Source organism: Notolabrus celidotus, chromosome 3 (genome assembly GCF_009762535.1).
Source record: "Notolabrus celidotus isolate fNotCel1 chromosome 3, fNotCel1.pri, whole genome shotgun sequence".
NCBI lineage: Eukaryota > Metazoa > Chordata > Actinopteri > Labriformes > Labridae > Notolabrus > Notolabrus celidotus.
In genome coordinates this window covers 14,066,739-14,094,187 of record NC_048274.1, presented here as the reverse complement: position 1 = coordinate 14,094,187, position 27,449 = coordinate 14,066,739, and the positions used below count along the sequence as shown (strand labels likewise).

Here is a 27,449-nt window from a genome sequence, read left to right as displayed (position 1 = left end):
GCACAATGCAGTACATGTGTCTGCCATGTTTACTCTCAGCAGCAGTTTGTTTGTTTACAGTCAGTCCCTCTGGCCTTGTACTTAAATCACAGATTGGATGCTGGTACTACCGTTGCCTTCTTCTTGTGAGTCGTCCAATCAGAAGCCGCCTTTCTGAGTGTGTCTGATTGGCTCCACAGAGGCAGACTCACAGCAGTGTCTGGCTTTGATTGAACAGCACACCTCTATTCACATAACTCTGTTTGCCACTTCTCTTTGGAGGAACTTCCATTGAGTTCTCTTGAGAAGGGCCCTCAGCAGTGGAGCTTCAGTTATATAAGTTTCTGTTGATTAGAAAATGCTACATGACCCAAACACATTCTTGTATTTGTGTTATTTTACACTCCGCGAGAATCTTGCCAGCTCCTCACAGCTGTTCATCAAAAAAATTCATTGTTTCTGTTCTGCTCTGCTTGCTTTGTCTCTAATATCCTAATTAATGACTATTGTTTCACGGCTTCTTCCTGGAGCTGAACAGCCTCTATGAGAGCCTCCACTGAGGCAGAGCCAGCATACAATTAGCCATGGACGGACAAAGCCAACAGATAAAAAAAAAAAGAAAATCCAATTAGCTGCAGATTCATGCTAAGTCCAGGATCTCTCTGGACGATGGTGGTATGGATTACTGAGTTAGAGTGGCCGTTAGTGCCCTGTATTTAGAATTAGGCTTAGACAAGAGGTTTCTGTGACGACTGAGGATGATGACTGATGAAGGTCTTTGGTAGATTTGGGCCAACGTTTATGCTACAATGCATAAATTGTAAGAGAGAGAGAGTGTATGAGCGAGAAAGGGAGTTAGTAAGTGCATTTGTGCTGCAAAATGAGTTTGCAGGAATAAGCTGAATATTGGAGTGTTGGACCACTTAATGGAGCATTGGAAGAATTTGTATGATACCAGGAAATAACAGTGTATAGAATATATTGTATATATATTGTATGGATCCTATGGGACTCACTCTTCTGATTGGCTCATTTTGAAAGTCCCCCGAGTTAACTCTGAACTGGGTCGATCATCATTCTCCATTGATGCCCCTAAATCATGGAATACCCTCCAACAGACTTTAAAGCTGATATCCATTCCCTCTTTTGCAGAATTTAAGACTTTGATCTCCGACCACTGTGTCTCAAATTGTATCTGTTTTAATTAATTTATTATTTTGTGAATGATTGTGTGGGTTTGTTTGCTGTTTCTAATGTGCCTGTGATCTCGACGACATTGGATATGAGGGAAACCTCAATGTTTTTTTTCGAGAATAAATAAAGGTTTTGGATTGAGTTGAATTGAATATTCTTGTGCATGAGAATCAGTTACAAACATGTAATTGTACAGATAGTTTGCAAATGAAAAAGATAAATTAAAATGAGAGGAAGTGCTTGTTTTGAAATTAGTTAATTGAAAGTAGTATTTTCCAAGTGATGGTCTCTGCAAAACAAACTCAACTGTCAAAACCAAGGTAAGAGTGACTCATATCTGCTGTGTAAATATGTTCTTTATTTTCCTACATAATTGTGCAATAAAACCAGCTCCTGCGGGAAATTAATTCCAATCTGATTTGAAATGAATGTCCTTTCTGCCACTTTGTGATTCATTTGATATAGATATAGGATATAAAAGCATGAACGCTGTCGACACTCTTTTGCTAATAAGAACTTGATATTATTTGTACAAACTGTATTGAAAGCATAGCCTTGATCACACATCAGGCAAATTTGTTTTGCAGTTAAATTAATGAGTGAATGATAATCTTGTGTAACGCATTAAACATTAAACCACACGGTTATAAAGAGACTCTCCTCACATTTTACAAAGCTGCACAGCAGAGGCTGAACTACTGAAACATCTTATCAATGATTCTGTTAGTGGCATCATGAAATGTTAAGTGTGATGGCTAACAGGGCAAGAGATGTCCATCAAATGTTAGCTGGCTGGTGATGATGCTCAGATGAAATGATAAGCAGATAGATGATCTGTTTTGAGGGGTTAGTAGTTGTGTGTAAACATGTTTTCTTCTGTCAGCGTTTAATTCAAATGATCTAAAATGCAGTTAAACTCTATTATTTCTTACTCTCCTTTTAAGTCTTCCATCCATCAAGCATCCATCACCCCACACTTACATTATATTTTATTAGAGGCATTGTTGATGAGGCCTGATGAGTAGTTTTTGCGGGAGATGAGCAGTTATGTGTTTGTCATCTCTAAAAGCAATGACGTGATGTCATGCTCTGCTGAGCAGCCGTCCCATTTTCTGGGTTGCTGTGCGCCGTGCAGCCTTGTAGTTAATGGAGGAGCCTTGCCTCGGACTGGACTGGATGAGCACTGCTAGGTATAGCCTGTGATGATTGTTGGCCTGTAAACAATCTTCTCTGGGATGATAAAGGGTCTTTGCAGCTGTGTGAGGACGAGCTGTGTAACTGTTCTGTAGCTGCAGAGGGAGATCTGAAATATGCTAAAACAAGCACAAAATCTCACAGCCGTGTTAGTTTTTCTGCTTGTGAGGACATAGTGGCTCTCACTTTTATTCCTTGCAGGCTTACTCTGTCTTAGCTTATGGAAAACAGTCTAATTACATTTAAACTTAACCCATTGAATTAAATCATCACCTCATTGAACAGCTTCAACAAAGACGAAACATTTTAATTGTCACAGAGGCCGGATTTATTACAGAGCTATCGCATAAGGCTGAATTCATTCTGAAAGGGGGAACGTAATAGACTTGTCATTTAGTGCATGCATACATATTTACTAAGTTGTGAATGTAACTGGCTGAAGTTACAGAATTAGTCTGCTAGTCTCTTATTTCCCTACGATTGTGCTTCTCTGGCAGATAAACTCCACTGAACTGGAAACTGGGGCAATGTGTGTCTGAAGTGATATCTTGGCAAGGCAGCTGGCTGCTTGCATAAACTGAGGCCGGTATAGTTGCTTCCCCTGTCCGTTGTAACAACATGCTAAAGATAAAATCACTTAAGGTTGTTAGGCTTGATGCTCTGGATTGAGTTGTAAACACATTGCAACCTATCTCTAGCTAATGCTGTTAAAATTGCAAGAAGAAAGGTTATGCATTGTCTTGAGATTGAGACCTACGTCTTTATTTTAAATCTATTGATGGCGCAAAAGAGCAACATGCAGGTCTAATGCAGTAGTGAAAATAAAGGGATATTTTGATATAAAAGTGGATAGTTGTTCGTTTTTTCACTTTAAGCTCTATAAATGTCTATTGACATCGATGTAGAGCCAGTACTTCTGAAAAATGCAGTTCAAAAACACATCGCGGTTTGAAGTGTGCTACCAGATGGACTATACTTTGTATGAGATTTCCTCTTCCAGGTCTTCAGCTGCCCTCACTAGAGTTAATGATCATGCATATCTAGTCGGATCCAATGTAAATGATGATGAAAGATGCTAAACTAAATAAAGAAGATCTCATTTTAAGTGCTTTTTAAAAATGCAGTGTTTGTCTGTGTGTTTGTCTGTGTTTGTATAGGTGGTGTCTCAGACAGTCAGTCTGGTGGACTTGTCCTGCTACAGCCTGGAAGCAGTGCCTGAGTATCTATTTTACAGTCAGGATGTCACTCACCTCAACCTGCGACACAACTTCATGAGCCTCCAGGGGCCTGGAGGCCTGCTCAACCTCCCCAGGTAACCACACATCCTTAACCCAAAGACTCCCTTCACAAACACCCGCTAACGGATGGATGTGGAAGGTTGTGTTTTAACTAGCAGTGTCTGCATTGTTGAAATGTGTTTTGGCCACAAACACAGATTCTCCACTGCAGTTTTAGGGTCCATTCTGAGCTCCAGCCTCAGATCATTCACAGTTCTTCAATGATGGCACAGCATTTAGTCCAGAACTGTGCCTTGCTATAAGTGTTAGGTACACTCAAAAAAAGCAACATGGGGGTCTGTTTTATCGACATAAGTATAAAATGTAGCTTCTATTATATTAATTCATGTTTAGTGGTTAAACATTTTTAAATCATGTAGTTTTAACACAACATGCAAAATCCTTAAAACTACAAGATTGCTTTATGTCAACACAACCTAATGGGTTTAGGTAGATCCCACCTGCAATACCTCTCCAGAGCAGAAGGTGGCAGTAACATGTGACAGTCCCTATTTATCAGCCAAGGTAGCCTGCTTCTGGCAAAGAAGAGCCATTACGGGGAATTGCGAGAGATCACGTGTGACTGACTGCAATTGGGGCACTGGTGGCTTAGCAGTCTGAGCGCCCTACGTATCGAGGCTATAGTCCTCGTCGCATAGGTCGCCGGTTCAACTCCCAGCCGGTCGACCATTTGCTGCATGTCTTCCCCCACTCTCTACTCCCCCGTTTCCTGTCTCTCTTCAGCTGTCCTGTCAATAAAGGTGAAAAAGCCCAAAAATATAACTTTAAAAATAAAAAATAATAAGCTATCCATAATCATATTTTACAAGTTATAGTGACCTAAGACAATGAAGTCAGATCCTAACTTAGTAAATATGTTGAAACAACCTTTACAAATTAAGTTGGACCCAAATATTGCAAATAAGTAATGGTAACGTCAAAACTTTATGTTCACTCAACATATTTAAAATTAGTTGGTTCAATAAAATTATGTCTAGCTAAATGAAAGCATTTTAATGAGGTGGAAATTATTTCCATAATTTTATGTTCACCCAACAAATTATTTCTTTGAGTGTAAGATGTTTGTTTGAGACAAGGTCCTCACTTTCTTACTGTTATTAGAAGAAGGAAGAGGCTCCCTGTAGATCATAATAACACACAATTTACAGTTACTATCAGTCTAGTTGAGTGAATAAATCCTTTGTTATGCACACCATTACTTGTTTTTCAAGCTTCAGGGCTGCTAAATATCTCAAAACCAGAGCATGTTGCTCACATTAGCCTTCCACAATTACCGTCACAAACTCTCCTGCCACCCAGCAGTCTCAGTCTTAAACTCAGATGTCTTTTATGCTCTTGATGTAACTATTTCATGTGTCTTGCTCATCACACATTTTATGCCAGATATGTCAAAACAGAGTGGGTTCCAGTTGTGCGTCATTCATGAAGCAGGACTAGAATTTAGTTTGTTTATTTTTGTTCTTGAAATTGAGTTTATTCAAACAAGCTGCATAATTTCTGTGAAGTCTATCCGTGTGTAACCTGATATATTATGTTGTTGTACATGTTCCCACTCTGGTACTCACTTTGAAGAAGACAAACGCTTTAGTTTCTAGCACTCCATTTCTGATGCTTGGTCCAGGTTGTTTTTGTGTTAATAAGGAAGATACTGGGATAAAGGGAAATGATCTGTATTCGGTTCAGCATTGGGACTCAGGGCGGCCACCTCCATCGCTCACAGCACCTGGGGAAACAAGGAAGGCAGCGATAAAACGGAGGATCTGACTGTGTGGCTGCATGGCGCCACTTCATTCATCACAGCCTGGAGTCTTAGACACCACACACACACACACACACACACACACACACACACACACACACACACACACACACACACATGCACACACGTACACACACACATACCAGCATCAACAAATTTGTATTTGAAGAAGCTAGCTGGGGCCTCAGAGACTACAACACGTGTATTCATGTAAGCACCAGAGGATTCCCGACTATCTTCATCTGATTCAGTTTACTGTAATGTTTGACTGGTCAGTCTTGATTCAGTACCATCGTTCACTGGCTCCACTAAGTCACTGATGGAGAGATTCTAAATACTTTTCAATATGAACTCTGTCCTTTTTTTTGGCCGCTGAGCCACTGACTGACTGTTTCCAGCTGCTTACAAAGCAGTCTTAATAACATGGTGCAAGCCCAAAGCACAAATAACAGCACACCACTCCCACAGTCAGCTAGTGGGGAATGAATTTAGAGTACTTAATTTCTCCAGTGTTCACTTTAGATTTAAACAACCTGTTTCAAGCCTCAGCTTCTAGTTCACCCTATTTCTTCTTTTATATTCACATTCCTCGTCCACATCATTCTCCTGAGACTAAACAAATAGCTCAGTAGATGTGACAGAGCATACACTACAGTTGCAGATGTATACTGTGCCAGCCTTACAGTGTACATGACCATCACCTTCTGTTATATGAGTATGAAAGCAACAAAATCTAAATTTGTGTCTCATGGTTAAAGTAGATTTATTTTAAGGCTCCTCCATGCTATGTTTCTCTCTCTCTCTCTCTCTCTCTCTCTCTCTCTCTCTCTCTCTCTCTCTCTCTCTCTCTCTCTCTCTCTCTCTCTCTCTCTGTAGGTTTTCTCAGCTGAAGAGCCTGAACTTGTCTCACAACCGTCTGGGTGTGTTCCCTGAGTGTGTGTGCGAGATCCTCACCCTGACTGAACTCAACCTCTCATGTAACAGTCTCCACACCGTCCCTGAGCAGATAGGCAACCTTCAGAGGTGTGACATGGTGACACAGTGACACACATATACCTTTCCTACTATCCTACAACTCAGTACAGTTACAAATAGAGTAAGGATACCATGAACAGAAAATGTAGGAGCATATCCCAAGAATAACTGCACTGCAAAGACAAAACATTTATATGTATGAAATAAAGAACATGACACATTGGTAGAAACTATACTTAGAATTCTGTAAATAGACCCAACTCAACTCATTTTTATTTATATAGTATTTTTCATACATTCAAGCATGCAGCCCAAAGTGCTTCACAAAAGAACAGACAGAAAATAGCAGCAATGGGTAAAATGATACAAGACTAAAACAAGATGGAGGAAAGTGATATGGAATACTAAAAGATCAAATAATTAAGATTAAAACAATAAAATAAAATCCTAAAATATAATACAATAAAGGTTAAAGTAAAGATTAAAAAAATAAGTCTTAAGTTTACTTTTAAAAACACTCTCTGGCCAACACTTGTGAGGGACACATGAGGAAAATTTAAATGGTAGACTAACATTTCTATATTTTTTGAATATGTCAGATGACTGTAGAGACATACATCATAACAACTCTTTAGAGAGCAAATGACCTAACAGAAAACACTTTGTAGCTGGAATGTTTGTAATTGTATTTTTGCTTGAGTTTGTTGATTGAAAGGTTGTTATAGTTTTCACTTTTGGGCCATGGTATTCATAATGAACATGCTCATAAAACTTGGCTGAAGATCTGAAACAAGTTGAATGCATGAAGTTAAAATATTTATTTGTGCAATTACTCTTAGATATCTAAAGAGATCAGTTTTCATACCATGAATCTGTTAGTGTAGGATGCTACTCTTAAGCTCCAACTGGGCGTGAGCAGATAACTGACCGCACACTGGAGTAACAGAGAGAAAGTAATGACTGTCTCCTCCTCTGCATCTTTGTAGCCTGCAGACGCTGTCTCTGGATGGAAACCACCTCAGCTCCCTGCCTGAAGAGCTGGGTGGCCTGAACCAGCTCAACGGCCTTGGGCTCTCTTTCAACAACTTCTCTCACATCCCTGCTGTGCTGGAGAGATTGAGTGCAGTGGACAAGCTGGCCATGGCTGGGAACAGAGTGGAGAGTTTGGAATTGTGTACTCTGGCCAAAATGAGCCACCTGAAAAACATCGACCTCCGGTAAGAGGCAAGCCAGGGGATAAACAGCTCTGCATTTCCTCTGTCCCTTCCAGCTTTTCTTCCTCTGTTGATCAATATGATAAATGCAATATGTAATGCAAAGAGATGCCTCCAAACGCTGTCAGTCATCCATTAAACAAGAGGGCACTAGAGAATAACCCTGCTATACCATCTATCTCTAAAACCTCTTGCATTGACAAAAACATAAATATCCTGACACACACACTAGTCCAATAACAACAGCCATTTCCTCCTTTCTTCCCAACCCCTCTCAGCGTTTCCTTTTTATTAAACATTTATTTATAGATGCCAGCTTTGCTGAGTACAACCATTTTATTCTGCATTGCCCTGCTTCACATCTTCCTTCACACCTGGGAGCTGCCTAGAACTACAGTCACATTTATTTGTTGGCCTCTCAGCAGCTCCACAGGAACAGCTGGGGGCTGAAAGTCTTGCTCAGAGGGACCTCTGTGTTGTGGGTAATGAGGAGTAGGAAGCTCTACTCATTGACTTCCCAACAAGCCTGAAGATCAAAACCAGCAACCAGTGCTCTGCACTACGCCAGCCAATAGTAGTTAAGTTGCGGTTTGGCAATGGCTGACGATATTAATAGGAGCAAGGTGCATCTGTGGTGGATTAGCAGGCTGGCAGCTCTTGTAAAAAGGAGTTGTAGTTTATTAACAGGATAGATGGGATTAGAGGAGCCTGGATCTCAGTGCAGTGTTGGCGTGCAGTCATAAACTCACAGTTCTGCTCACTTTGTTGTCCAGCTTCTGTTTTTTTTACAAGGTATGCTGCTAAACATGGGTTGATGATTTACAAAAAGAAGTATAAGATAGTTTGTTCATGTGAAACAAAGGGGAGGACAAAGGAGTGGTCCAACCATGTCGTCCAAAACACACAATATCTTGGATTCCAATATTGGATTTCTAATGAGACTTGAGGGAGTGGTATTGTTTCATCCTTTTTTGTGTTAAGTGTTTTCCCAAAGTGTGCTGCATTATTTTAAGTTCTTTTTTCATATGCAATTAATTACAATTTAATACAATGAAGAAAAAAATAGAGCAAATTAGCATCATGTTGCTGTGTTCCAGTCTGCTCTCCAGCACATTTTTCACATTTAAAGGGGGAGGACAAAAGTTTACTGTTATCATTCCAATACTAGAGTTGTATGTGCTATATACTCAGGGTGTAAAATTAACTTTTTACCTCAACTGCCATTGGCTAGTGACCTCCAAAAATGTACAAGCCAAAACTTTTTTTAAAAAAAGCTGTCTGTTCCTGTTCTTGATCATCTCCTGGCTCTTTGTTTATCCTTTTTGTTTGTGGCATCTTCCTCGAAACGCTCTTCCCGTCGTGCTTCTTCAAGCAAAGGGAATGAATAGAACTCCAGTAGCTGACGTCACGGCTTTTCTGACGTACCAAATCACAACACAAGCACAGCGCCGCAATGGTCAAAATAGCCTGACAGTCTGCAGAAATGGGCAAAAGTATGAAAAAAAATCCTCACATGCAATACATAATATTCCATCGGCCACTGGCGGGTGTGAGTTTTTGTTTTACGCGACAAACCAATTCATTACCGGCCATTGGCGCTTGGCAGGTGTTAATTTTACGCCCTGTATATACTGTAAGATTATGTGATTAAACAATCACAGTACCAACCCACCACTTTTCTATGTCCTTTTTACCAAGTGTGACCTCAGGATTATTGATTGCTGTCTGTTCGATGTCAGGATAATGTTTTTTTTCTAAGACTCATTTTTTAGCTCCAGAAGGGATAACCAGTGTTATTTCATCTCCTGTCTCCTCCCTGTCACACACAGACTGAATGGTCTGCGCTGTGTGAAAATAGAGGATCTAGAGGCAGTGAGCCAGGTGACCCAGCTGGACTTACGGGACAATTGCTTGGAATCACTAGACCTGAGCTCCATCTGCAACCTGGAGACTCTGCACTGTCAACGCAACCAGCTGGGGACACTCACACTCGGCGGCTTCACTTTGCGCATGCTTAACGCCGGCAGCAACCGTGAGTCAAATAGAGCGTCAACTGGCTGCTGTTATTGCCTTACTGGCTGTTTGTCTGTATGTATGTTCAGCCCCCCCCCCTCCCTCTTGTGAAACATTTATCATAAACACACATATATGAACAGCACAGATGTTAAGCTGCTCATTGCTGCTTTTATCTGCCCACAGGCCTCACAACAGTCAACATCTATCCAGTCCCCAACCAGCTGACACACATGGACCTATCACAGTGAGTTCTGGCTGGGAATAAGGAGTGTCCATGGTCTCTGTGTTCACAAATTTTGTAACAGAGGCTCTCAAGTCTAAAAATAGCATCAGCATCTACATCTTAAGATTCATTTATCAGGTTTTCTGTGGTGCTGAATAGAGGTGTTTAAACATTTGGATACAAAAATGGATGAAGAATATTTTTGTCTTGAATCCATTCAGCTTAATTTTTCAGAAAATCTGATACACTTTCTTTTTGTTATTCTCGAAATGTGCTCTATTTCCTAAATGTCTTTTTCAGTGTGTACAAAAGGGTTGATCTCATTGTCATCCTAGATGGCTGTGATTTTATGAGATCTTGTCTGCCTCTTAGGCTACATCATTCAAAGATCTGATATTTAACTAAAAGTGATGAACAACACAAACCTTTGACCAAAGTGTCATCTTTCACTCTCTTCATTTTTCTCAACCATGTTCATAATGTGCTGGCTGTAGGCCTACTTATGAGCAGTAAATGTTCCTGTGTCAGAGCTTACATAAGCTGCTTCGTGTTTATAAATGACCTCTATTAAAATCTCAAGTACTGACTCTGCAAACTCACAATGTTTATTAAAATGCATATTTTAATCATGAGCATTCTTAAGTCACCCTGCAGGATATTCATTTACCGCCTGTTTTTCCACAAATGGCTTCCTCATTTGAACTTTGAAAAGGAAAATATCAACTCCGCTCAGTTTGAGTGTTTGTGTGTGTTTTTCTATGTGTGTGATTGTGTGTGTGTTGAGACAGGAACCTTTTGGAGTACCTGCCAGATTGGGTGTGTGACTGCAGAAAAATTGAGATGCTGGACGTCACGCACAACCTCCTGTCTGAGCTTCCTTCCAGGTTACCAACCTTTTTGTAATTCTGAATTCTTATTTTAGTTCTGTCACTTATCCTGAAACTTTTCTGCTGAGACATGAGAATATATTCAGCCTCGTGTAATTGACAGATTGCTGTGCTGTGCTGAATTAAAGAGCAGGTAATACATTACTCATTGTCATACTTAGGTACTGCTCGCTCTATTTGTCCAACTAATTTCTAGAGTTGAAAAAAAAAAGAATTTCTCATGATAGTGACACCATAAAAAAACCACAGTCAGTCTCTTTATGGAAATCAATATCACTGTCAACGACTTGCCACTGTAAAAAATGGCTGTACTACAGAGAGTGGCACAGTTCCCATCATTCATTTCCAGCCATCCAAACTCAACACAGGCATTTGCATTTGAATAAAACATCAGGGGAGCTTTTGCAAAAGAGATAATATTCCTCTATCTACTGTACCCACTCATGAATGTTGTGAGGGTTTCAGGAGAGAATTAAATGCCACTGTGCTGGTCTGTTTGTGCAGAGAGGCTGGAAAGGTCACTTATAGATTAGTTAGCAACAACTCCCCTCCCTCCAGTCTCACAAGAAGTCCAGTCTGCACATTGACTCTGTTTTCTTTACTTCTTTGCCTTTATGAAGGTGTTTTTTTTTAACGCCTTCTCTCGCCTCTGACAGACTACTCAACAGCATGAGTTTGAGAAAGCTGCTAGCGGGGAACAACCGTTTGCAGAGAGTGCCTGACCTACTTGACCATATCCCTCTGGAAGTCCTGGACCTCCAGCACAACAAGCTAGCCAAGCTCCCTGAGAGTCTGTTTTACAAGGCCTTAAAGTGAGTCTCTGAAGTTCTGTTTCTCTTCTCATCTCTCTGCTTCCTTTTCAGTTCTGTACTCCAAACCATTTAGGCTATTCTTTGACTCTTTCAGCAGTTGGCTCCTCTTCTCTGAAATGTTTCCATGCAGTTTGTTCCCTGTTTGGTTGCAGTCGGCCGTACTGTGTCACAGCTCATGGTTCTGGGGCTAAAGTATAGGCTGTATGTAGGGATTGCGGTCAAGATCAATGGAGCATTCCAGACTGTAACTGGAGCTTCATTTGCCCTCCTATTTCCTGTGTGGTAAATCACTTAACACCCATTAGCAGTTGAAATGCTCTAATGTACTTTACTGTCTCTATTGCTGAGACGAAATGGCATGGACTGCTTTGTGCATGATGAGTTTCCTGATGTCGTCCAAGAGCTGCCCAGCTCACAGGAGGAAGTAGTTAGACTCTCGACTGATGGAAATAGTTGGTGGCTGTACTGTAGATTTATGGTTAGAGAAAGTATGTGTTCAACACTTTTCACTTATTCATAAACATATATATACCAAACTCTAAAAAAAACAAAGCTCAGAGGGGTGTTGATGATTTTCTAATATTGTGTGTTGAAGGGAAATATTTGCACTTTGCTCATATCTGACACCATTTTAAAACAAGAGCGTGACAATGACAGTTTTTATTACTGTTTGGCATGTGATTTGCACAGACAGTGACTTAACAATACCAATTGGATAAGAACCCTGAGAGCTCAAATTGCTTCTCCCCCTCCCTGTGCAGGCTCAACAGTATGAAAATCGTTCACTTATTACCTACGAATAGGACAATTATAATGCTTTGAATACTGTTTAAACATGCTCTGACTGTGACATTATGGCAGAAAACTGCATAAATGTTCCTTTATGCATCCCCTCTCTTTATTTTGTCCTTCCTTACAGCTTAAAATACCTAAACGTGTCAGCCAATGCCCTGGAAAATATTCCCCCAAGCAGCCAATCGGAAGAGAGCCTCAGCACCCTTCAGGAGCTCTACCTGACTGGCAACAACCTGAATGAGAACTGCGGTACTCTGTTGGTTGGACACCAGAACCTGCGGATCCTGCACATCGCGTACAACCAGTTGCTTTCCTTTCCTGCCAGGTGTGTTAGCTCGGCTGTTATGTCAATAAATGCTTAATTAAGTCATTTTTTAATAGCTTTTACACTACCAGTCAAAAGTTTGGAAACACCTTCTCATTCCAGGGTTTGTATTTATTTTAATTATTTGAAACACTGTAGATTAATACTGAAGACATCAAACTATGAAAGAGCACTTATGGGATTATTTAATTAACAAAAAAGTGTTAAACAAACCAGAATATGTTTTATATTTTAGATTCTGTAAAGTAGCCCCCTTTTTCCTTCATGACAGCTTTGCACACTCTTGGTATTCTCTCAGTCTGCTTCATGAAGTGGTCTCCTGGAATGGTTTCTAATTAACATGAGCCTTGTCAAGAGTTCATTTTTAGACTGACTTGCCTTCTTAATGTGTTTGAGACCATCAGTTGTGTTGTTCAGAGGTATGGTTAGTACACAATGGATATCCCTATTTGACTACTGTTGTAATGCATATTATGGCAAAACCATATCATTTCATAGTTTTGATGTCTTCAGTACTAATCTACAATGTTGAAAATAATTCAAATAAATAAAAACCATTAAATGAGAAGGACTGGTAGTGTATATGACTTAAAACGTTCACTTTTAGTCTTTGTGCTCTGGTCATTTAAACATGATGACTGTTCTGCCCTGTTTGTAATGCAATTTTCCTGCTCTTTCAGTAAGCTCAGTAAGCTTGAACTGCTGGAGGAGCTCAATCTGAGTGGCAACAAGCTAAAGACTATCCCCTCCACGGTGTCCAGCTGTAAGAGGCTACACACCCTTATTGCACACTCCAACCACATCACTGTCTTCCCAGAGATCCTAAACCTGCCCGAGATCAAGGTCAGACTTGCATTTGTTTCATTAAACCAGCCTCTCTCTGTATATGTGTGTGTGTGTGTGTGTGTGTGTGTGTGTGTGTGTGTGTGATAATCTTGTACCTGTGTCCACTCGTGTGTTTTCAATATTTGTAGCTTGTAGATCTGAGCTGCAACGAGCTGACGGAGATCCAGCTGCCTGAATCCCTGCCTGCCACTCTGCAGGAGCTGGACCTGACGGGCAACAGCACTTTGACGCTGGAACACAAAACCCTAAACCTCTTCAGGTGAGTCATAAAAGACCCAGAGCAGCTTAATTAGAGTGAAGTCTTTGATACATCTTTTTAACTTGTGGTGGAAAGATGTGGTTCGTCCATATATATCACCGTCTAGAAAAACTTCCACTGTTTTTTGTATATTTCTTTTTCAGTCACATCCCAACCCTTAAATTAGACCAGAAGTCCACCACGACGCCAGGAGAGTCACTGAGTGCCTCCACTCCATGGAACCACGGTTACTCTGAGATGAGTGGCCAAAGAAACAAGTGGGTTCTTCTCTCTGTTTTAACATCAAGTTGCAAAATCAGAAACTTAATTTGCTCCTCTGAAGCTCAGTGTATCTAAATTGTCCTAAAATAAGAAAAGGAACAGTCCAAATGAGTGCAAACAAATCTGTTAAACCTGTTCATACCACTAAAACTATTTCTACTGTTACTTTAGGTTGAGTACTCATTTGGTATCTCCCCTCAGACGGACTTTCTAGTCTGTATTGTTTATCGTCTTTTCTGTGTCCTTTGCTATCAGGCTCACAATCACTCCTTAAACCTTGTTTTGCTGCATTCAGTTTATAATATATCTGTCTTGATGTAGCTTTAAAAGCGCAGAGCAGGTGTCTACCACTGAGTCATTGTCTGAATCACTGGCAAGCACCTAGCACTGGCATCCAGGCAGTCAATGGACCTTTTTCAAGAGCTGCTCTGGCAGTAGAGACTAATAATTCTATTGGATTTAATGCCTCTAACAACATTAAGTGCACCACTGAGAGCCCGGTGAGCCTGGCTGCTGCTCCGGGGTCACGGCCACCACAGGGGGCCACGCAGCAGTGTCTTTCATCAGCTGTCACCCCTTGCTGTTTCTCTTGACCTGGAGCTGAAGAGTAGCATGCTGAAGTATGTATGAGGTTTACCTCTGTGTTGGAGCCGCTGAGTCATCTGTTTGTGTACAGGTTGTGTGTGTCTGTGCTGGCCGTTGACCGCTTTGGAGACAGTGTGGAAGCATGCTACGGGATCTTTGATGGGGATCGCAATGAGGAAGTGCCTCGGCTACTGCAGTGCACCATGGGAGATGTGCTGTGTGAGGAACTGCAGCACTCCAGTATTGACAATGTCTATATGTGCAACACTTTCCTCACCTCACACAGGTAACAAGGATGTTTTTAACACATCTCATCAGTTCATTTTCTCACAAGAGAAACTTTTTTGTAAGGCTCCTGTCAGTGGCTCCAAGAGTTTCTCATCAGCTTTTCCTGTTTGTGTTAAACAGGAAACTTGGAATGGCTGGCCAGAAACTTGGCGCTTCTGCCTTGCTGTGTTATATTCACCATGAGCCTTCAGATCCAGGAGGCTACTTCAGCCTCACTGTGGCCAATGTGGGCACATGCCAGGCAGTGTTGTGCAGAGATGGGCGACCTGTTCCTCTCTCTAAAGTTTACAGTTTGGAAAACTGCAGAGAGGAGATGGAGAGAGTGAAACTCAGTAAAGCCATTATAACCGAGGTAACACTCAGCTTCTTCTTGTTTTTATAGAGGGGAATATGTAAAGCTTTTGATTTAATATTAATGTACAGCTTCATATTAACAGGTGTATGTCTTTCTAAGCTGATCTACAATTCTATCAGCACTTGTTTTGTTTTTTTAATAGGATAACAAAGTGAGTGGGGTGACATGCTGCTCTCGCCTGCTGGGCTGCTCTTATCTGTCTCCCTGGGTGCTCCCAAGGCCCTGGGTGCACACCGAGCTTCTATGTTCCCGGGATGAGTTCTTGATTCTGGGAAATCGAGCGCTGTTTGAACGCGTCTCCTTCCAGGAGGCCGTGTGCACTGTGCAAGCTGTGCGTGATCCTCGTGCCGCTGCAAAGAAGCTGTGTTCTCTCGCCCAGAGTTATGGCTGCAAGGACAACATTGAGGCTGTGGTGGTGTCACTGCACATTGGAGAGGACAGCTGTACCTGTGAGCCACCTGTCTCCACAACCGAACCACGGGTTCCCCCACCTACTTCTGCCCCGGTGCCTGTGACTGTGACTCCAGGTCCAAGTGACCCAGCCGCCCTCTCATGCAGCAGCGGGGTAGTCTCTGAGTTCAGCAGTGAGACGTCAGCCTCGGAGGTTGGCAGCGAGGCGGGATCCACCGCCTCAGATGAGCATCCATCCTCAGGGCCTGGATCCCGCCCAGAGAGACGCTGTAGCTTGCATCCTGCTACTACACTGTGTGGGATTATGGTGCCAGGAGCTCCAGTGATAGGAACCCACCCAGGCCTGTTCCAGCGGCAGCCTTCCTCTGCTACATTCTCCAGTAACCAGTCTGACAATGGCTTGGATAGTGATGATGAAGCCCCTCTTGAGGGTGTTATCTCTAATGGCAGTAAGTTAGAAGTGGAGGTAGACATTCACTGCTGTGCTTTCCAGCTGCGGTCAGGAGCCCCTGATAGCCCCAAAGACTTGGATCTTAAAAAGCAAGGCTCTGACTATCCCAATGGTAAAATGCGCAGACAGAACAGCGTGGTGGTTTCAGCCACAAACGGCTGCCTGCTGGCTGTATGTGGGAGAGAGATTGCCGACCTCAAGAAGTCTCCTTCCACATCCAGCCTGTTTGGGAAGAAGCTGTCCAATGGCTCAGTGGTTGCCCCTGAGGACAGTCATAATCTCATTGAGGTGGCCCTGGAGGCTCCTAAGAAGAAGTCTGGCTACTTCACTGCTCCCGCACAGCAGGACCCAGAGGACCAGCTCATTGTGCCTCCCAGTCTGGAGCAGGAAGTCAGGGAGCAGCTGAGAGGTCAGACCACTTTGGTCTCAGTCCCTCCTTTACCTTCCATACCCCCTATATTAAAGGACCCAGTGTGGGATCACCCACACCCTCCTGCATTTGCCACCAACATTGTGCCAGGTCCAGGCCCAGTCCCAGTCCCCATCCTACAGCAGGAAGTCTATGATACCGCACTCTAGGGGTGACACAGCATAGTGGCGTGTGGCTGCAACTCTCATCGTGCCATTCCTGAGAAGAGGAGTTTTCCTCGTACATGTGGGATACTCTGACTCAAGTTGCCATTTCTGGAGGCAAGACAAACCTGAGGGACCTTGAAAGTCACTTGGTCATGTTGAATAATTAATGTGAGGTGAAAGAGGACTTATGTGCTGGGTATCTGGGCAAAAAGAGCCACCAGGATCCCTCTTCACAAACTTGATGTATGGAAAAAGGATGGCTAGCTGTCATATATCAAACAAGCCTGACTTTAAGTGAGACACCTTGTGTGTTTAAGCATGTCAGCAACATTTCCCTTTACTTGGAAAGCAAGCAATCTAAAGGGCATGTAGGGATTGTGTTCAGGGAGGTCAAATCTCCTCTGCGGGGGCTCTGTGGTCTCCTTGAGAGAAACCCTGTTACTGAAACCTGAAAAAGTGCCTACTGCAGACAACTCAGCCTAGAGCTCCCCCAAAATCCAGGCTGTGTTTGGGGATGTGAGCTGGTTAGTTAAATCTGAAGGACAAAGTGGAATCTTAGAAAGACAAGTGCTGACCCAGCTTCTGTTCCTGCGGCTTATAAAAGGAATCAGACGGAATAAGGTGGAAATGCTCGTAAGGTAAATAGGATGAGAAGATAAAGAAAAAAAATCTGTATTATATTGCCAAAATTGTTATAAGTGGATTTTATTTTTACATTCCCACAAAATATATGTTGAATCTTCTATATAGAATAACTAAATTCCAGAAAGTGTGATACACACTTCCATTTACTGGCCAACTGAGATTATATGCTTGAGCTGCTGACATCAACATTAACAAGTGTTGCTGTTTGGAGAAACACATTATGAATACAGTCTTTCAACTGTATTGAGCAAAGTCCAAAAATCCTTCAACTTTTATTTTCTTATATATTTTTTGAGAACAGTGTGAGATCACGCACTGTCACAGGTCGGTCTATTACAATTCAAAGTTACTTTATTGTATGGTCACTGGACGGGGGACTGCTGGAAATCATAGTTTGATGAATATCAGTCACTTCAACGAAGTAGTAAAGGCACAAAAGTGAATGATGCAGTGTAGTGTCAAGAGTTAAAGGAAGATGTATCTGATGAAAGAGCTCCACTGGGGTAAGATTATACGTTTAAGTGCATCTTAATTTTGAAGGCTGCTACCCTTTTAATTTTGAAACATCTTTCTATGTCTCTCCGGACACATTCTGTCATCTTTTTTCAGCTTTGCTTTCAAATGGACTACCCACACATCACAGAACCTTCAGGTTGTGTCATTTGGCCAGTTGTAAACACAACCAGAACAAAATTTTCAGGTGTTTTTGTCAGCTCATATTTGTTCTGTGTACACAAGATGTCACAAAGTTTTGGGGCAGAATCTGCAGTCATACAAGCGCACACAATAGTTTGTGACGCAGGAACGTATAATATCTTTCAATGATATGACAACTCTGTTTTCAACTCAAGTCATGTGTGGTACCTGCAGATCAGAGAGTGGGGCCTCTTCAGACGAACATTTTATCAGTGAAGCGAAAACACAGGTACAGAGTGCTGCCTTTGTTTTGAGTTCACACAGTCTTGCTGCTGTTGGTGTTATTAGTTTTCAATCATGTTTCTAAATATATTGAACTGCTCTGACAATGATTTGTCACACACTCTGTTATTATTTCAAACATTCATGACTATTATACAGGCCAAGAACATTAGTTTGTCCATCCCTGATCCTCTGCACCTTGTGCCAAAAGAGAACGCAGCTCTGCCGGAGCTGCTGTGCTTATAAGAAGGCCAAAGTTAGGTGATTGCTCATGTCAGTGATTACCCACATTAGTTATATATTTTGCGCTTTTCTTGCATTTCACGTTTGTCACAAACCTGGACCTTTCAGTGTTCCCTGTTAGCCTTAAAGAAACAACACTTAATATTTCATTTAAAGGAGAATCCCTTTGTTGTTAATGTCACTCGTGATGCTTTTTGTGACGTACGCTATGAGTGTTTTTTATTTTTTTAACTAAACAGCCCCTCTATGCTTTCCTTGCTCCCCGTGAATGAGTGATAACCTCAGTGATGAAGCCTTAATTGATGTGAGTCTCAGCCATTTAATGTTTATTTGCAAGTTTTTGTCTCTTGTAAGAAAGTAATCACTGTTAAAGCACTTTGTACAGAGAAGAAAGTGATATTGAACTTTATGTATATTTAAGTTTATTATATATAGATTAACATATTGTCCTGAGATCATTGTGGCCTCCCTCAATCAAACATATCACCTCTTCTTTAAGAATACATAGCCAATAGAAAGGATGATCAGATTTTTATTTTTGCAGTAACATCTGAACTTTACAGAATGCCTTGTATGATGCATAATATACCGTCTGAAGTACTCTGTCTACTATATGAATAAGAACATGAATCATTGGGCCCCCTACTGGTAGAAGAGAAAACTCAGTTATGTGCATTTAATGCATTATATAGATCAAGAACTAATCGGGATTCCTAACCATCTGGCATATCCAGGTGGTCTTTCCACCACAACATCCCTGTCACAATAAAATGTTATTAAAAGGTAGTTTAAGATAAGAAGTGCTTGACCCGCATGGAAGATTTGGTTTATTCAGAATTAGACATCAACACTAAAGGAGTTTCTTTTCTCTAAAGTCGAGAATATGAAACTTTATTTTACACTAAGTCTAAGAATTTGTTTCCAGTCACTTTATTGATCACGTGCAGTGTCTGAAATGCCAAACACGGGTCAGACTGTGCCCAAACCTCCAGTATCAGAGCCCCGCACACAGTGTCAGGAATCTGGACTGATGTAGTGAAACTCGGATCAGTGCTGCAGGCGCATCTGGAACAGCTAGAAGACAGATTATGATTGTGAATGATATCGGCACACACCTGGAAATCGATGGAAGGCTGAACTGTTTGGAAGAGAAATGGATCTTTCCTTTAGGTTTTACAAAACAGTGGTGTTCACAACTGATGTTGGGAATTCACTCATAAAAATATGCAAAGTGTCAACTGTACATATATCTATACATGTCTATTAGATCTTCATTTTCACCTTAAACTCCGAGAATACTATTTCTAAATGTGCGAAAATGCATAGTGACTGATGTGTGTGCGTGTGCCTGTGTGTGTGTGTGATGTGTGATGTGTGTGTCACTGAGATTGAGTGAATAAGCTGAGCTGCTCTTGAATTATTCTCTGAGTTGTCTCCTCCCTCGGCTCATTTGCAGTTTTATTAGTTTGGCTCCCCGTGTCAAGTCACATTTGGACTGCGTTGCACTTTTACATTTATTGCTCTTCATAACCACCTTGGACTTTTTTATACACTAATTATGTGCGTCTCCTCGTCGACACCGTATATCCACCTGCTGTCCTGTTCTGTATACATTTCAAACATGAAGTATATTTGAGTAATGATCCATCCATGTACTAATAAGCGTGCATGTATATATGCCATCTGTGTGCATAGATACAGGAAGAGGGTGGACAAGGTGTGGTGTATGGCTCAAAATACTCCCTTTAACTCTTGGATATCTTTCTCTAATGCTCATTATCCCCTCTGTGCACCAAAGTAGAGGCTGTTTGTGTTCGAGTGGGTCTGTGTCTCTTTACCAACTCATTTATCAACTGTAAGGAATAATTTCTTCTCTGCACATGTCTTCACAATCCCCTCTGTACAACTGCAAACTGTCTGTGTTTCTGTGTAAATTAAGTGCACATGTACAGTTAAGTGTATGCATGCCTGTGTGAACAACGGATTGCGTGTAATTCTGCGTAATGAATGAAACTGACCCGAGATGCTCCAGTTGTTTAACATGTGACCAAAGTAGCCATTGTTAAATCTCACAGTTCCTTTCTCTACATTATTTTCTAGAAATGCTTGAATATTTTTTTTCTCAATGCCAAGAAGCTAATGTTTATTTTTGTACTTCATTGTTTCATGCAGAATTTATATTGCCCTCTCCGCTAACAGAATTTAAAGTGGGACTCTACAGAAACTATCACTGGTTGTGGGACGTTATTTTGAGGTACTAATCATAACTATAACAATGTCCAGAGCATGCCCTTAATATATCAACAAAAAGCATAGAATACAAACAAAATGGAGCATATCTAATATTTGAGGTTTGTATGCTAGCATGCAGATTACTGCTAAAATTGAGTTTGGTATTAAATCACTGTAAAATCAAGTATTAAGGAACAAGACTAACAATGCGCACTTTTGCTGTGTATCAGACAGAATTGTACTCCTGGGATCTTTGAGAGAGAGAGACGGTTGTTGTTTGATTTAAAATGCTGCTATCATTCCTTTTGAGCAGTCAAGCTGTTTTTAAATTACCTTTCAGCCACGTAGCAATAAAACTTTTTACTGTGAATTTATTTGGTCCTATGTCTATCTTGCTCACCATTTTTATGATGATTTCATGCCAATAAAAATAATTTAAAATGACTGAATTTTTTTGGTCAGAAAAGAAAATAATGTCCACAAGTTATTTTCTCATGTGTGATTACATCCAGAGCTATGATATAAAATCATTTTTTAAATCATAAAATCATGAAAATTAGTCCATTACTGTGCAACTGTTTAAGATCTGCCATCTATTGGCTAAGCTCAGAATAACCATAGACTCTATGAAAGGGATGGCAGCTACCAAGAGAAAGAAATAGCTGAGCCAAACCACAAGGTATTATTGTTTTTGAAGGCAATAGAAGTCTTTGGGAGAGGAACCAAGACAGAGTTTTGAAAAAATCCGAGCACACAATCACAACTTCCGCCTAGATATGCTGTGTATATTTTAGAGAGAGATGTTTTAAATTTCATCAAACCAATAAAAATGAAAATCTTCATGTTATATGGCACTGCTCAACCCTCCGTGTCAAGTCCTAACATTACTCATCAACAGGCTGATCGTCACCTTGAAAGCTTGAGGGCTCAGAAATAAATGATACACTCAGTCTGGGATACAAATTCTTTTAATGTTTAAAAGAGATCGAGGCCTGCAAAACCCTGGAGACTGAACATTGGTAAAATAACAGACAACCTTGTTTTTAAAGTAACTGGAGACTTCCTGTGTTCTGAGTTGCAAGTTTACAATGGAGTCTTAGAGACAAAATGTTTGAATATACAGAAGTCTTTATCGCAATTGATTTGTATCTACCTATTTGCGTTTTAACTTATGAGCATTTGTTTGCCTGAAAATAAAGAAAATGTAGTCACAAACATTATATTTATCATTTGAGAGGTTTATTGTAGTTTCACATGTGTAGAAAAATGTAACAAAGTGTAAACTGAGAAGTGGTGTTGATTAAAATAAAACAATATATAAAATCGTATTAAAAATGTCTTCAGAGATTAGAAAAAGATACAAAAATATCACTTTTAAAATAAATTCAACAAGGAACACACCTCATGTGATAAGAGAATAACTTCAAAGTCTTCTTATCACCGGGATTTTTGCTCAATCTGACCTTTGTTCAAATATATGGTAGAGATAATCTGTGTCAAAGGTTATTGTCCTCGTTTATCCTTTGCTTCTTTAGCTCACGCACTGACCTGAAAGCTTTCACAGCTAACACCGCCCCAAAGATGAACACAGCCACCCCTACCACCCCAAACAGACCTCCTGCGATATCTGCACCGTGGTACTGACACTCAAAGCCCTTGTGCCCTTTGCTCTTGTACATCTGCTCTCTCTCCTTACAGATTGGACTGTCGTAGGTTTCCTGCAGCTTAATAAAGTAGAAGGCCAGCGCGGGGATATAGCCTAGGCCAATCAGGAAGTTAATCAGAGCCTCTCCCAGCAGCACGGGGGGCCAACGGTAGGGCACTCTGAAAACTCCCAGGGCAAGCATGACACAAGCGTAAACCATCAAAAGCCCTCCACAGGCCATGGTGAACACGTATGGAGGGCGTTTGAGCTGATGGAACAGCCGATCCAGCTCCTTCACCCGGTCTGCGTCGGCTCCAGTGAAGGCATTGGCTCCACCAAAGTGATAATAGTAGACTCCACCCAGGCTGGCCAGGTCTCTGTAACCCCCGTTGTTGCTGTACGGCACTCCAGCACAGATGACAAGAAGGAGATTCAAAAACAGCTCCATAAGCTGGCAGAGACCTGGGACACACAAGATGAAGACACAGTGACATGAATGTGTCGTCAGGCAAATGTTGTGTAGGTGCTCTAGGGCCACTCTGTTAGATTCTAACAATCAGGAATGCTAACAAGCTTAATTTTTTACTTCAAATATTATTTTACTGATGATTGTAGGATAAAAAACACTTGCCTCTGGATGTTAAAATATATCGTAGGTTGTAAAGAGCTGGTTTGTGGTGTTGCTTATAATACTCTCCTTCAGAATGATAAAAAGACGTCTCTCTGGACCTAAAAGAACATAAATATTTTAGTGAGATTTCATTGTCTGTGCAGAAATATAAAAAAATAATTAACAAACAATCCAGTCACATTTGGTCAGAAGCGTGTTTGAAAGACATGACAGTGAGCCCAGCTGAAGTACACAGTCCCTTACAGTCTTGAGGGTCCTTCATGGTCATGGTCTCTGTAAACAGGTGGCTCCTTGTGTGAGGCACTTGCCATATCCCTCTGTCTGTTTTGTTTGGCCCTCCTGTCACCAGCAGAGCCTCTCTCTTCTGCTGCTCTTGGATTTTGATTGTGACCGCTGCTGTTATATGAAGAGTGGTAGTCTTCATTATTGCGAGGATGGTCCCTGTCCCTGTCCCTGTCCCTGTCCCTGTCCCTGTCTCTGTCCTGGTAATCTGAATAGGCATCATTCCTCTGGTGGTGTCTTCCCTTCTCTGGCATTTTCCTCTGCCTGCAAAAGAAGATTACGGACATGAATCCTATTACAGACACTAAGAAACAAAGTAGATAGTTGGCTTGTGTCTCTGTAGCTGCCACTGAAAGCAACACAGAGGATTATTTACTGTAGATTAATGCCCATGTGTGAGGTAAACAACCTTAAACAGCTCTTTCTCAAAGCTGGTAGGTACAACAGCGCACTTTTGTGGCCCACATGCACATTATACAAAAAATAAGACAAAACAAGGAGAAAATTAAGCAAGATTTTTGGTGATCACATATCACATTATTTTACTACAAAGCATGTGTTCGTCCGAGGCCCACACCTCAAATCAAACCCCCTTCCGATCGGTTATTATCCCTGATCGGACTAAAAGGAGAAATAATAACCAATCGTCTAAGTCACCAATATAAAACATCATTATTTCCTACCTTTGGACTCTGTAAACAATGAGGTCGTGCCTTTTCAAAAAGACTGAAAAAGTCGACCTACTTTTCCCTGCTTCCTGTTTGTGAGATTTTCTCCACTTCTCACCTGTGCTGTTCCACGCCCACTAGTCTCAAGGGATTTGGGAAAATGCAGAAAGCCTACTGACCCTGCTTTTCTTGAAAATTAAGTATATTTATTGCACAGTTTAAAACAGCTTCTATAGTGTTGAGTGCATTGTGTATATTCGCAAGTACTTCATATTATTGTTAGGGATATATGGACTATAAACACATTTTAGATACCCTAACTGTTCAGATTCATCCAAACATCACAGGACTTATACCCTTAATCAGCCTGGTTAAATAAATGTAATTAAGTGGTTCAAAAACTTGGTTTTAGTGATGCTCAACTTGCAATATCAAAAATCTGCGATTCATGCTTCAACCCGGACGTGAACGCACGCGACGCACGCGGTCACGTTTAAGCCGTGAAGCTCGTGGAAATAACCAGCGACATTACTTTTCGCATTTCCGCCGAGACGCAAATACATTTCAGATTAAATGTAATTTCAAAATGTGACGGAGGTAATTCTTGCCCCACTCTCTATTAACATGGTTCAGCTTTTTAATAAGGTTACTTGTTTGTTATTTGTTGTCTGATGTAACTTTTCCCCTTAACAGAAAAAAGAGACTACAGCAGAACTCAATCTCTATGTCTCTACCACGAGCTGTGATGTTCTTTTTTTTTTTTCCCACTTCTGTCTATTGAGCAAAATTCAATGACATTGTAATTTGCGTACAAGTTAACATTTTAAAATTTTTCATTTAAATGCAGAAAAGAAAAACACATAATAATGAGACTGGGAAAACGACACTCCTAAACAGGAAAAATAAGATGCATACATGTGCATGATTATATACATGTAGGTCCATGAGTGGTGATGGCTTTAAACAAAAATAAGGTAAAACTTTACAACAATGGGACAGTTTTCTTAGAGAAATAATGCTTAATTCATGTTGATGTAATGTATGACTCATGATGAATTTCTTTATGAATTAATTATGAATTCCTGTTGTTCACCATGAACTAATAATTCTCTCACTGTGACTTCATGTAATGACAACATGTTTAATGCATCATTAGTTAAGGTGTAGTAATTCACAGTTACTTCTTACATCAGTTCATATATGACCAAATTTTATCTAAGAAAACTGTTCCATTATTGTAAAGTGTTACCCAAAATTATGTAGCCCAAATTAAGTCTCTCCATCTATCTAGAGTTAAGCTTGGTTTAGGAACACAGTTATTAAACACAAAAATGCATGCAAGTTATTGGACATCATAACCTCCTGGAAATAAAGCCAAACTCAAGGTTTTTTTACATAAACCTTGAGTGCCTTTAATAATACAAAAATACTGTGACGTTGTAGTTTACTGTCCAAGCCAGTTCAGTCAGAATGTTGCTTGTGTTAATACATATATTTTTATTTATTCATAAAATAAAATATAAAGGGGTGGACATCGAGGTGGTGTCAACCTACAAATATCCAGGTGTACACCTGGACAACAAGTTGGACTGGTCCCTTAACACAGATGCACTCTACAGGAAGGGGCAGAGCCGCCTCTTTTTCTTATGGACAAACTAGTGAAAAAAGCTGGGGACATAGAGACAGAGATGCACTTCCTCCTTCACAGTCGCAAGTTCTCTTTACTAAGAGATTCCCACTACAGGAAAATTACTAAAATGGTAACAAACTTCCCAACATTAACCCCATAAGAGAAACTGTCAGTTCTCCTGGGGGAAGGGTCAGCAGCTCATCTGGCTGCTAAATATGTGTCTGCCTGCCACAGCCTGAGGGACACGGCATCCCATAATATTTGATTTTAAGTGAAGGCTTGTGAGCATACCGCATCAAGTGAGGACACTGAGATATGCTGTATGGGTGACACCATTGTTTATTAATGCATATAAAATATGTAATGTATATAAATACGTAATGTATATAATATGTAATGTATAATATGTAATGTATATAATACGTAATGTATATAATATGTAATGTATATAATATGTAATGTATACAATACGTAATGTATATAATATGTAATGTATATAATATGTAATGTATATAATATGTAATGTATACAATACGTAATGTATATAATATGTAATGTATATAATATGTAATGTATATAATACGTAATGTATATAATATGTAATGTATACAATACGTAATGTATATAATATGTAATGTATAATATGTAATGTATATAATACGTAATGTATATAATATGTAATGTATATAATATGTAATGTATACAATACGTAATGTATATAATATGTAATGTATATAATACGTAATGTATATAATATGTAATGTATACAATACGTAATGTATATAATAAGTAATGTATATAATACGTAATGTATAAAATATGTAATGTATATAATACGTAATGTATATAATATGTAATGTATATAATATGTAATGTATATAATACGTAATGTATATAATATGTAATGTATATAATATGTAATGTATACAATACGTAATGTATATAATAAGTAATGTATATAATATGTAATTTATAAAATATGTAATGTATATAATACGTAATGTATATAATACGTAATGTATATAATATGTAATGTATATAATACGTAATGTATATAATATGTAATGTATATAATATGTAATGTATACAATACGTAATGTATATAATAAGTAATGTATATAATATGTAATTTATAAAATATGTAATGTATATAATATATATAATACGTAATGTATATATGTGTATGAATCTTATGTGCTTTGGCAACAACATGTTTTTGTTCATGCCAATAAAGCAAATTGAATTGAATTGAATTGAATACAGAAAATCATCCATCCCTGCAGCCATTAGGCTTCATAACTCTCTAGCCAATAAACGATGAGCTGACAGACACCTGAATTACTTGTTTTATGTGATTTTTATAATTTGATCGGCCAGACACCTGAATTTCCCTTTGGGGATTAATAAAGTACATTCTATTCTATTCAATTCTATTGACCGCCCTGCTTTTTACTTGAAAGGTAACCAAGTGGGGATCCTGTGATAAAGTTTATTTCAGTTTATGCATACGCAGAATGAATGTGATTAATTGAAACTCCTGCAGAACGACTCTCTTGACTGCTGCTGGCATTATGCATAATATACTGCATTATAATTATCTTTGCCATATTTATTATTTTATATTACATAAGTATTGTAACTACAACTCATGGTCATATTACATACCCATATTCATTTTTACTTATTGCTTAATTTGTCATTACCAACCATAATAACACCATGTCAACCTGTCACTACAGAAACATTTTTAATACTGGCTCAATGACTTCTATTTAATCTAAATTCCATTGTAGCATTGTATATACCTAAATTGTATTCTAGCTTTATTTATCTATTTTTATTTTTACTTATC

At 39.9% G+C, this 27,449-nt stretch overlaps 2 protein-coding genes across 2 annotated transcripts in view; one reads left to right on the top strand and one right to left on the bottom strand.

Annotated features, from left to right (window-relative positions):
- The window catches only part of phlpp2 (PH domain and leucine rich repeat protein phosphatase 2), a 46,619-nt gene extending 25,508 nt beyond the window's left edge, over nucleotides 1-21,111 (top strand). The window contains 14 exon segments of the mRNA XM_034679511.1: nucleotides 3,525-3,679; nucleotides 6,301-6,447; nucleotides 7,386-7,616; nucleotides 9,443-9,645; nucleotides 9,813-9,873; nucleotides 10,641-10,736; nucleotides 11,396-11,551; nucleotides 12,471-12,671; nucleotides 13,352-13,514; nucleotides 13,646-13,776; nucleotides 13,920-14,033; nucleotides 14,714-14,908; nucleotides 15,031-15,262; nucleotides 15,408-21,111. Coding sequence (XP_034535402.1) covers nucleotides 3,525-3,679; nucleotides 6,301-6,447; nucleotides 7,386-7,616; nucleotides 9,443-9,645; nucleotides 9,813-9,873; nucleotides 10,641-10,736; nucleotides 11,396-11,551; nucleotides 12,471-12,671; nucleotides 13,352-13,514; nucleotides 13,646-13,776; nucleotides 13,920-14,033; nucleotides 14,714-14,908; nucleotides 15,031-15,262; nucleotides 15,408-16,706 — 3,384 coding nt within the window. The 3' untranslated portion in view covers nucleotides 16,707-21,111.
- An 847-nt stretch (nucleotides 21,112-21,958) lies between these two features.
- marveld3 (MARVEL domain containing 3) lies at nucleotides 21,959-24,413 on the bottom strand. The gene is made up of 4 exons (XM_034680884.1): nucleotides 23,983-24,413; nucleotides 23,261-23,563; nucleotides 23,018-23,115; nucleotides 21,959-22,848 (listed from the first exon to the last, which is right to left on the bottom strand). The coding sequence occupies exons 2-4, from the start codon at nucleotides 23,551-23,553 to the stop codon at nucleotides 22,238-22,240; spliced, it is 1,002 nt and encodes a 333-aa protein (XP_034536775.1). The 5' UTR covers nucleotides 23,554-23,563; nucleotides 23,983-24,413; the 3' UTR covers nucleotides 21,959-22,237.
- Nucleotides 24,414-27,449: the final 3,036 nt, after the last annotated feature.